Source organism: Astyanax mexicanus, chromosome 15, assembly GCF_023375975.1.
Source record: "Astyanax mexicanus isolate ESR-SI-001 chromosome 15, AstMex3_surface, whole genome shotgun sequence".
Lineage (NCBI taxonomy): Eukaryota > Metazoa > Chordata > Actinopteri > Characiformes > Acestrorhamphidae > Astyanax > Astyanax mexicanus.
In genome coordinates, this window is record NC_064422.1 from 18,892,655 (window position 1) to 18,905,154 (window position 12,500).

At 36.2% G+C, this 12,500-nt stretch overlaps 1 protein-coding gene across 2 annotated transcripts in view; it reads right to left on the reverse strand.

Annotated features, from left to right (window-relative positions):
* Window positions 1–12,500, reverse strand: part of LOC103041335 (cadherin-10) — a 170,585-nt gene that overhangs the window by 3,551 nt on the left and 154,534 nt on the right. For both annotated transcript variants that reach the window (XM_049464732.1, XM_049464733.1), the window contains 4 exons: window positions 6,349–6,485; window positions 4,740–4,855; window positions 2,798–2,915; window positions 363–614 (listed from right to left, as the gene is read on the reverse strand). In XM_049464732.1, coding sequence (XP_049320689.1) covers window positions 363–614; window positions 2,798–2,915; window positions 4,740–4,855; window positions 6,349–6,485 — 623 coding nt within the window. The remainder of the gene's footprint in view (window positions 1–362; window positions 615–2,797; window positions 2,916–4,739; window positions 4,856–6,348; window positions 6,486–12,500) is intronic.

Consider the following 12,500-nt stretch of genomic DNA (forward strand, 5'->3'; position numbering starts at 1 on the left):
ACAATTATGTGCATCTTTGTGTTGGTCTAACACTTAAAATCTCAATTAAATATACATCAATTTTAAATTTTGTGGTTGCACGGTAAAAAAAATGTGAAAAAGTTCAAGGAATATGAATACTTTTGCAAGCCACTGTACATGCCTGGAGAAATGCAAACAGTAATACTGTATATAGGTTTGAAGGTTGGTTTTATATTTTTTTAAGTATCTTACTTAACTATCAGACACTAGGCTCATGGTGTACGTGTGTACACAGGGTTTACTAACATGCTTAAACTCGGCCATAGTTTACAAAGTTGAGTAAAAAAAAAGAATAGTAGGAATATAAAATGAGAGATTAATGTGAAACAGTGAGAACTTACTCAGGAGGATAATGACGCACAGCAGGATGGCCACCAGCGCTCCTGTGCTCAGCCCGGCGGCGAGTGTGAAGGCCTCCGAGTTGCACTGCTTCATGTTGCCGTTGCGGTCGCACGAGCACACGCGCACGGTCAGCGTGTTAGTGCTGCTCAGCACGGGGTTATCTCCATCTGCGATCACCACAGGAACCAGGTGAACGCTCTTCTGCAGCCGGCTGTAACTGCTCTGCACCGTCACGATGCCGGCCGTGTTATCTGAACAAGAGTTAACACAAAAAAATTCACATTCATCATCACAGATTACACTTTCTAAACTTAAGTAACAACCACTAAAATACTTCAGGAATATACAGTACCAGTCAAAAGTTTTGAACACACCTTAAATTCTGTGTTTTTTAGTATTTAAGCTCTGCAAGACCCATATTTTTCTTTTCTATTTGGGCTAATTGGCAACTGATTACTGTACAAACAAAGGATTAGCTTCTTACATGATGTAATTTCTGAGAAAAGTGACTTTAGTTTTATTTTCCAATAGAACACAACAAATTCGCAATTAGTAATGATGTGCAAAACATATTTTGTGCCTGCCATATATCATGTTTTGGTAAAAATTTTACCAAGCGCCTATTTATTTTATTTTTTTTATTGTTATAATTTGTTTAATTATTTTTGAATTACAGACTTTAAATATATTCACACCTAAGATATATTTTCAAAAATGATTAGACTAGCGTGTATATGAGTTGAAAGCATAAGAATATTGATGATAATTCATTACATGGATTATTACTGTAACAAAATACATGGAGAAACAGCATCAGGCGGATTTATTTTTCTTCTATTTATCTTTCAGTATTTAGATCAGGAAACACAAAGAAAACTATATACAAAAATGTAAATAAATAATGTTTAGTACAAAAATACCTACTTAGTAAAAATGTGCAAGTAAAATAAAAACTATATAAAGTAGTGCGCACACCATAGTGCAGGTAGTTTCACACTTTTTCTGTGGACACTTTTGAGTCATTTACTAATATTATTTGGTTTAAAGTATGAAATATGAAATATGTTTGAAGCACTAAAGGTAATTAATATTGGTTGGGGAAGGACATCTCACTTTTTTAGGTGCTTTTCTCGATGGGTTTCTTGTAGAAGCTTTGGGATGCACTGGGATGTCATCACTATTTTTAGAAAGAGTAAGTTCCGCCCTTTCTAACCATATATGGATTATGTTTATGAGTGAAGGGATTCCTGAGTAATTAAGCTGAGAACACAAGGTGTGATTTTGAATGTAACATCCGTCCGTAGGATTCTAATAAGAGTTAAGTTACTACATGTAACTTCCCTTATGTGTTTCTTCATAGTCTTCTTCTGGATGACTGCAGTATTCATGTACAGTGTAGGAAAAAAGAGAAAAAAAACATTGAATATGAAGGTGCGTCCAAACTTTTGGCTGCCGCCTCTGCATCTGTGACAAAACACTTTCTTTCTAAACTTTGCAGGAGCGGTTCAGTAGCTTCAGTTGTGAAATATGGGGTGACCTTAAACACCCGAGGCTGGATCCTCTGAGGATGCAACAGGATAATCTGTTTGGGAATCCTCGGCGCGATGCAGAAATAAAGCAAGATGCCTGACAGCAGCCAATTCAGAGAGACAAGCATGAAGCATTTCCACTGATTCTAATCTTTACTGAACCCCAAACCAGGTCAGCATCTATTCACAGCTGCAGCTCAGCTCTCAGTGTATCCTTTATAAACCAGGGGAGTTTTCAGGCTCTGCACTGTGTATTACTCTTCTCTTCATTTTTTTTTATCTGTTTTCCTAATTAATTATTAAAATAATCAGTTCATCGCTCCATAAATGATGTAGTGAACAGTGACTGCAGTCCTGCACTGCTGCAGGGCAGCTCTGTAGACTGTTCCTCTCACACTGAGAGCACTAGAGCTGCTCTCGTTCAGTTAACACAACCTCAGAAAGCACCTGTACATTATAAGGTGCACTTAAAATCTTTTATTTTCCCAAAAATCGTAGAGGCACCTTATATATGAATTTTATCAGTAAGGTTGTAAGGAGCAGTAAAGCAACTCCGCAGAACTGCAGCACTATATCGAAGTTTTAGTGAATTTTTATAGTATTGCGGATTTATGTACGCAATACTGTTCACTCTATAGCATTTCTTTCTTTCTTCATCTAATTTTCTAAGAATATTTAAAAACTGTATTTTGAAATCAAAGAGAAGACTACAAATCCAAATTAATTAATTAATATTGTCTGTAGTTTATAGAATAAATCAACAATGTTCATTTTACTCAAACATATACCTATAAATAGCAAAATCAGAGAAACTGATGTCCTAAAATAACCTTCATTACAGCTGTAAAAGCGTGAATAACGGCAGTTGTAAAGCTTTTAAAAAGTTGCAGTGTTTTGTAAGTCACCTTTGTTGTCTCTGACAGTAAAATTGGCATTGACGGAAGCTTCTGGTGCCAAACTGAAAAAGAACCTGTGACCTCCAGTCGGCTGGTCAGCATCTGAGGCGCTGACTGTTTGGATCCTCTGGAAAAGAAAAAGAGATAGAGGAGGCATGATAATGAGGTGAAAAACTGACAAGTGATAAATAAGGTTTTTCTAAGGCAGCCGATTCATGTAACTATTCATTTTACTAAACATATAAAGCCAGTGTTTCTACCACTATTGTTTTTTTTTTCACTGTTATGCATGAAATCTATCATCCAATCCTCATGCAGTTGTGATTTGTGTTATTCATTATGTTTGTATAAATAGTTTGAGTAGTAGTAGTATGAGTGGAGCAAAGTGAACCCTATAGTGAAAAACATGGGCACAGTTCAGGAAACCTGTTTTAAAGACATGCTATTACACTAGAGCACACTTGACAGATGTTGTGCATGGTGGTGAAGATTATTTTGATTTTCTTATTCAGGGGTCCGCTGGGGTATTTTTATTAATAGCAGTAATAGCAAGCTGTCATCTGACAAGGATATTTCATTTTTAATTAGTGAGGTGAAAAGCGATAAGCATTTTTTCCCTCCATAAAACCTGATCCACTTTACATTGGTTAGTTTTATATTTCATATCTGATTTAATGCATTTATGCTGGGAAAGGCCAAAATGTTAATCATGTAGCTAACTCCATGCTAATTCTGCATTTAGTCCATTTTACAATTACTTAACAATGCATTAATTAACAGTACCCATGATAAAAAGCCTCAACTCACTATTAATTGACACTAGTTAAACTTTATTACTCATTGCTAATATTATAATTAAATATTTTTACAACATTCTTAAGCATTATAGTTTAGTAATGATTAATACATAACAAGTAGTGTCAAATAATAATTTGACATATAATAATTTGAACTCACCATTTAACCAACAGTGTGCTGGAATATCATTAAAAAGTCACTATTTCAGTAATCCAGTTCAAAATGTGAAACTCATATATATTATATAGATGTATTAAACACAGAGTGATCTATTTTAAGCGTTTATTTCTATTAGTGTTGATGATTATGGCATACAGCCAATAAAAAATAAATAAAAAATCAGTGTCTCAGAAAATTAGAATATTATGTAAGCCCAATTGGTACTTTTGGTACTCAGTGTGGGCAGTGTGCCAAGTACTGCAGGAAAATGAAATCCACATCTCCATAAAAGTTGTCAGCAGAGGGAAGCATGAAGTGCTGTAAGATTTTCTGGGAAAACACTGAATTGACTTTGGACTTGATATAAAACACAGTGGATCAACACCAGCAGATCACATGATTCTCCAAACCATCACTGATCATCAATAAATTTTACATTTCATCTGGAAATCAAGGGGTTTAGAGTCTGGAGGAAGAGTGGAGAAATGCACAGTTCAAGCTGCTTGAGGTCTAGTGTGAAGTTTCTACAATCAGTGATGGTTTGGAGAGACATGTCATCTGCTGGTGTTGATCAGTCTATCAGTGCAGTGTTTTCCCACAAATCTTACAGCACTTCATGCCTGACAACTTTTACAGAGGTGCGGATTTCATTTTTCAGCAGGACTTGGCACACTGCCCACACTGCCAAAAGTACCAATTTGTCTTATATAATATTCAAATTTGAGACACTGAGACACTGATATTTGGGTTTTAATTTAAGCCATAATCATCAACAATAAAATAAATAAATGCTTAAAATAGATCACTCTGTGTTTAATACATCTATATGATATATAATATTTTCACACAATAGTTTCACACTTTGAACTGAATTACTGAAATAAAGTAACTTTTCTACGATACTCAATTTTTTTTAGATGCACCTTTATGTAACTGTATGCTTCATCATTTTTTTTATCAACAGAGTTGCACAGTAAGACATGTTTAAGATCACCTGTCCCGCTTTTGCATTTTCACAAACGAACGCTTCGTCCACATTGTCGAAGACTGGGGCGTTGTCGTTTACATCCAGCACCCGGACATAGACTGGCACGTGACTCATCTGACTGTCTGAAATGAAATATTAGCATTATGAGAACAACTCGACACTCTACTGAATGAAAACATATTTATTAACTAAACATGAAAAAATGCTCCAAACTCCTTAGTAACTGCTATATGCTGATGTTCCTGATGTGAACAGAAATGCACAGGAGGCTTTCAGACAGATGAAGCCAAGCTAATCAAGCTAAACTGCTGCTAAATGTCTGATATTACAAAAAAAAAATTAACATTTTGCCAGATAATCACTCCAGTGTCCATTATGCCTGATGAACCAAAGCAGACAAATGTTATAAAAGCTGTGAAACCTCCTATAACTATAAATACATACATATTTTTAACACTAACATTTTCTATGAATACTGTATTTATAATGCATTATATTGCATATCATTGTTATAAGCTTGTATAATAACTCATACTTTGTTATAGTGACATACACAAGTACGGTGGTTTTTATAATGACATATATACAGTGGCTTACCAAAGTTACATTTATTTTGTTGAGATTTTAGGTGATAGACCAACACAAAGTAGCACATAACTGTGATGTGGAAAGAAAATGATACATGGTTTTCAAAATGTTTATCAAATAAAAAATCTATTTTTTTTATCAAATAAAAAATCAAAAGTATTCATCCCCCTTTACTCTGAAACCCCTAAATAAAATCAATCCAGTCCAATCAATTGCCTTCACAAGTCACTTACATATTTAGTTTATTATTAGAGTCCAGCTGTGTGTAATTTAGTATGAGTATAAATATGAACACCTGTTTTGTGAAGGCCTCAGTGGTTTGTAAGGGGGGCACTAGTGAACAAACAGCATAATGACCAAAACCAAGGAACTCACCAGACAGGTCAGAGATAAAGTTTTGGAGTAAATGTTATTAAAACATATCCCAAGCTTTGAGCATCCCAGGGAACACTGTTCAATCCCAAACTGTCAGATCGAGCAAGGAGAGCACTGGCTGGAGAAGCAGCTAGGAGGCTCATGGTCACTCTGGAGGAGCTGCAGAAATCTATAGTTCAATTAGGAGAATATGTCCACAGGATAACTATAAATCATGTACTCCACAAATCTGGCCTTTAAGAAGAAAACCATTGTTGAAAGAAAGTTTTCCACATGCCATAGACGACCCAGCAAACATTTGGAAGAAGGTGCTGTGGACAGATGAGAACAAAGCTAAACTTTTTGACCTAAATGCAAAGAACTGTGTCTATTAAAGTCCTGACTCAATTCCCATTGACTTTCTGTGACAAGACATGAAAACTGCTGTTCACAGACGCTCTCTATTCAATCTGACTAAACTTTGAGCTGTTTTGCAAAGAAGAATGGGGCAAAAATCTCTCTAGAAAAGTCTCTAGATGCGCAAAGCTGGTAGAGACAAACTCTAAAAGACTAGCAGCTATAATTGCAGTGAAAGTTGGTTCTCCTAAATATTGATATAAGGGTGCTGAATACTTTTGCATGCCACACTTAATAATTTTGATATGAATCTTACTGTTCTCTGTAGCTTGTACTGAAATGTTGTGCCAGGCTTGCTCCTCTCTGTCCAGAGGGCGAGAGATGTACACCGAGCCGTTGTTGGGGTAGATGTTGAATATATGGTCCATATCCGTACGCCAGTCAATTAGATACCTATCAACAGGAAACAGAGAATACTGAATCCCTGCTGGGCAACAAAGAAAGAAAAAAGAAGAAGGAGGAAGAGAAACGTACATTAGGTCAACATTTTTCACAGTTCCGATACTTATTTGGATTAGCTAACAAGCAAGCTCCACTGCTCTATCTGTTAATTAGGTTTCATTTGAAGACTTTTAGATTGCGCCATTACTCTTTCCATTACCAAACGACTCCCTCGCTCCCTCAGGCTTTCAGAGCCTTTTTATGGCTGATGTGAAAAAGCGAACTGCATGTGAAAGTCATGCACTGAGTGCTCTTCCAATTCCACCTGGTTTCAAAGGTGGAAAAAACACACACACATTGTCCTTAATTACATTTGTTTGTTTGTCTTTTTCCCCGCTGTAGTAAGCAAAGCAGTTCTAAAGTCCATACAGTCTATTTGTGGATACTGAGCTGCAAACATGGCCTGATTTGACTTTGACAACTGGTTTTCTGATGAACAAAATCTACCATGTTTGCATAAGGTTTACAGCAGTTCAGCCTGATTTAATTATATAAAGCTCTGTAAAATAATAAGAGACCACTTCAGTTTCTGAATCAGTTTCTCAGATTTTGCTATTTATAGGTATATGTTTGAGTAAAATGAACACTGTTGTTTTATTCTATATTTATTATTTATTCTCTCTCCCAGCGTGTGTGTGCTGCACGGAGCTGGAGATAAATGTCCATTTTGTGTGTGAGGAAATATTGAGTAAAGACGCTGTTTAAACTGTTCTACAGTGATACACAAGTACCCACGTTGGAGATTTTTTAGTTATCAACCGAGTTGGATAAACTTTTGCGCTGTTTGATTGAGGGAGACTCCGGTGAGTTCATATATTGCTGATTAGGAAAGAGTTTGCGAATATAACTTAGTGTTTTCATGTTCTAAGCTGTTAAAAGTGTTGATAGTGAAGTTAGAAGGTTATTAAAACAACCGGAGTGAGAAACATGTGAGATAAAGTGCTGTGAAATGACTGAGTTCAGTAACGTTATTAATTTGTAGGCTAAGCCAGCGTTTTGTTTATATGTGTATATATGTGATTATAAGTGTGTATTTTTGCTCTTTACTCGGTTAGAGACACGTTAAGATGAATATTCGCGCTATACAGACTTACTTAACAAAGTCCTGTATTATATAGGTTGTTTTAATAGATGGGAGAAACGAGTGAACTTGTCAAATCCAAGATGGCGAGCCAACCCTGAAACTACGATCCCCAGAATCCTATGCGAGCGTTTTCCCGCCACCCGAGCCCCAACGGCGCCTCGAGGAGGGAAACAGATAAGAGGAGCAGAGTCACACACACACACACTCTCTAAAAAAAAACGTAGTCTACCCGGGTAGTGAAGAGACCCACTTTTTCTGACAATAGCAAACTCAAATCATAAAAAAAAAAAGAAGAAGAGACACGGACTGAAACAAACATAAAAAAAGTTGACTGTTGGGTTTTTTTTTTACATTTAAATGCTGTTTCACGAAGAAGATTGTGATTAGTTAATGAGTTCTGTAAGGGTTGTTGAGCAGATTGTGTTCTGATTTACTTGATACTGCATAGATGCACTGTATTTCTTTATTTTGAGGTTTTGGATTTTGTTTTGTTTATTAACTCATTCAGTGAATTTACAGTATTAAGCCCCATTGAATTAAGCCACATCCCCTTTTTATTATTTTTTCCTTTCCCCATTTAATTTCATCCACACCCATATTCTCTTCATAGTCACTAAAGGTACATTTTATTTATTTTTGTTCTTTTAATAAATAACCTGCATCTTGAACTCTGTATAAATATTCCGGTCTGTTGTATTTTAATCAGAGCCCTCCGAGCGAATCTAAAGAGTCTTCTGATACTGGTCCAACCCCGGATTTACTGCCTATATATTTTTTCTATTGTAATACTGTTGTATAAAATTTCTGATATTTTGTGAACTAGCTAATGTGGCTGCTGCGTTGCACATAACAAGTGCTACACACAGACAACATTTCTCCCAAATTCCAAATAAAAATATTGTCATTTAGAGCATTTATTTGCAGAAAATGAGAAATGGCTCAAATAACAAAAAAAAAAGATGCAGAGCTTTCAGATCTCAAATAATGCAAAGAAAACAAGTTCATATTCATAAAGTTTTAAGAGTTCAGAAATCAATATTTAGTAGAATAACCCTGGTTTTTAATCACAGTTTTCATGCATCTTGGCATCATGTTCTCCTCCACCAGTCTTACACACTGCTTTTGGATAACTTTATGCCACTCCTAGTGCAAAACTTCAAGCAGTTCAGTTTGGTTTGATGGCTTGTGATCATCCATCTTCATCTTGATTATATTCCAGAGGTTTTCAATTTAGTAAAATCAAAGAAACTCGTCATTTTTAAGGGGTCTCCTATTTTTTTCCAGAGCTGTAGACAGTTAGTTTTAAAGAAGACAACAAAGGAGAGACCGTTACACTGTACCACTGATTGGGAAATTATTATGCTGGAGTTTCATTGCACTTACAATAGCATTAACCTGCAGCGTTTATTTTTATTAATTTCTATATTTCAGGTTTTTCTTTCGTATGGTCCTTAGTAGGGATGCATGTATTTGTATGCTACGTACTCGTGCTAATGCTAATTTAGGATGCCTACATCGAAGTGAGCATGGATGTTGCCATGTATTCCTTTTAATAGGGAAGCTACTAAGTAAACAAAACTGTAATTCTAAAAAAAAAACATTTTCTTTTAAAGTTAAACAAGCGCTGGATGTTAATCTACACAGATTTCTCTCCTGAAAACTGTTTTTGTGAATGTAATAAATAACTATCTTGAGTGAACTACAGCCATAATCTACGTCTAATATCAAACCACAGATCCTACCAACCCTAAGCAGCACTAAGAAATCAATCTGTTATTAAAAAACAGTGATTAATTAAGCTCGGAAATACAGTTAGCTAATGCAGCTAATCCTCTACGCTACCTGTCAAAATAAAAGTCTCCTGCGCAACCGTTGTAAAAAAAAAAAATCCTAAATTTAATGTTAAATGTTTTTAATATTGAACTTTTTTTATATTTAATAAAAATTAAAACATTTAATTTGAAAGGAGGCTACTGTGTATTTGCATATATAGTGTGTCAAATAAAAGACTTTTGAATGCATTCACATTAAATGCACTTGTGTATACTCTTCAAAGGGCTGTATGCTCTGTTTCAGCCTCATTATGTAACCTTAATCATAGTACTATTAATAAACTAAAAGTATCGGTATTTGTATTGGTATCGGCAATTTTATATCAGTTTGATATCGGTATCGGATCGGAGCTGAAAAAAGTGTATCGTCCCATCACTACAAGAAAGTATTAAGTGCTTCCATTTGTACAGATTAAAAAGCTAGTTAGCTAAAATGCTATTGTGTATTAGCAATGCCCTTGAACTGTATGCAGTCAGCGAGGACGAAATCTACCCGTTAATATGTATGTCTATTATTCCCTTCCCTGATTGAATGCACCGTCAGCAGCACCAAGCCTTACTCCTGGTGATCCCCCACACAGCCCAGATTATTCCCAAACCTAATATAACACCCCCACCACCCCACACACACACACACACACACACCTGCCATGAACACAAGCAATACATTCTAATGTTAAAAAAAAAATAGCCTCTGGAGTAACTAATATGAATCATGTCTACAGAGTTACGAGTCAGTATTCATTTTTAGATACTGAAGGAGTCACCCAGGAGCGCTCGCTATATAAGAAGGTTCTGTAAGGGTCGTTCACTAACCACACAAGTTAAACACTCATTTGTTTCCTCTGTTGATTAATGGGCCGGTGGGCTGAAACAAGAAACGTGAAAAAATACAAAATAAAACACCCCCTCGAGGCTGAAAACGGAGCGCGGCTCTTAGTTGAGCTGTTACTCGTCTGTAACAGCACACCAATTTTTTTGCACTATAAGGAGAACCGTATTATAAGGCTTACTATCAATAAAAGTCTATTTTTTTAATCTATTTTCAAACATAATGCGCATTAAATTATAAGGCGCATTTGGTAACACTTTTTATTATAACTTTCATTAATATATCGTAAATATATTATTAACCAATGGTTAATTAGTATTATTTTTCACATTTTAAGGAACATAAGTTGCTAACATATTTGTAAATACTAATAAACACATTGGCGACATTAACTGGAATTGATAAACATTTGTCAGGTTTAAAATTCTTATTACTAGAGATTTATTAACGTTGACATTTTAATGAGCTAAAACTTGCTAACATTTCTAAATATGAATATCAATGCTGATAACTACTTGTCTTGTGAAAACATTCTTTAATATTAAAATTCTGATCAACTTATGCATTATTCACATCTGCTTATCATTAGGTTAAAGTATATGAATGATGTAATGTTATAATAAAATGTTACCCCGCATTTTAAGAGACACTATAAGGAACTTCTAATTCAGCAGGTCACTGGGTGCCAAGTTAAGTAAAGCTAAGCTAAGTACACATAACTGTAACTCTTAAAAAAAAAAATATATATATATATATATTTTAAAGTCAAACAAGTGCTGGATGTTAATCTACACAGATTTCTCTCCTGAAAACTATTTATTTGGGTGAGTAAAGCGCTTCCGTTTATTTACAGTAAGCTTAGATTCCCCAATTTCTCGAGCACTAGGCTGGAGCATTAGCATTAGCAGCTAACCGCTCCAGCAGTGCTAGCTGGGGTTAGGAGCAGGCTTCAGGCTGATACAGAGACTGTAAAAAAAGATGGACGCCGTGTCGCCATTCTTATTCATTTAATGAAAATGAAGCCAAAATCTTCCGCCATGTTGGCGATCCTGATACCCGATTCTGCGCAGTAGAGACCAGAGGAGGGAGAAAGACTCTGGAGAGACCGCCTACTCATTTAAATAACCCCTCCCCTGAGGGTTGCCTCGCGGTCACAGGCTGCAGAGCGGAGCGGAGCTGACGGTCTGTTATTGGTCCCGCCCATAACCAGCCCTTTTACAATAACCACACGTTTTTGAATAGAGCTGAATAACGTTTTTAAAAAAGAATTCAATATGAAAACAATATAACAATATAAGCAGAGGTTGCACTAGCTGCTGCATTTAAATAAAGGAGGTAGAATTACAGTATATTGGAAAAAAATGTGATTGAAAGTTTTCTGTTTTGCCATTGAAACCTATGGAGATGGGTGGAGTTACGCAGCTTTCTGAAACCGAACAGCAGGGGGCGCCCGACCTGTGGAGGCTTCACTTTTGAGAGACGATGCTCTGTCCAGCTATACACAGTCTATGGGCTGATAATACTCACCTCTGAACAGGGAAATAGTGAGCACGGTTAGCGGGTAATGCTAATGCTACTCTATGGTCAGGGTTAGCAGCAGGCTACAGGCCGATTGTTCTCACCTCTGAAAGGGGAAATAGTGAGGGTGGTTAGCGGGTAATGCTAATGCTACTCCAGCCCTGGTGCTGGAGAACTAAACTGAAACGCCTGTATAAAGCTGTACTTCAGTAAAGGTGCTTTACTGCTCCTTAATACCTGACCTGGTAGAATTCATACATAAGATGCAGTGGATTATAACTGGCTGATGAAGTTTCCCGAGTCCACAAAAATACAAGTGCAGACAAGAACACAGATTGAGAAACGGCCATGAAAACAGACATATTACAAAGATTTTCCAGTCTTTTTTACTATAGTTCACATGGAAATGATCCTGGTTTAAAAAGTCAAAAGTTTAAATTTGCAGCATTTGGCTTGATTTTTCTTTTTTGTGTAGCTTTTTTAGTCTATATATTGGTGGTGCTGGCAGGTGCTCTTGCAGTGTTGCCAACTTAGCAACTTTGTTGCTATATTTAGAGATTTTTCAGACCCTCTAGTGACTTTTTTGCGACCAGTGACAAATCTAGAGATTTTTGTGGTGTTATTGGAGACTTTTGGAGACTCTGAGATGCCCAAAGCCACCGCTGACTGACCCCACCCAATATTTACAGAGCAGGAATATA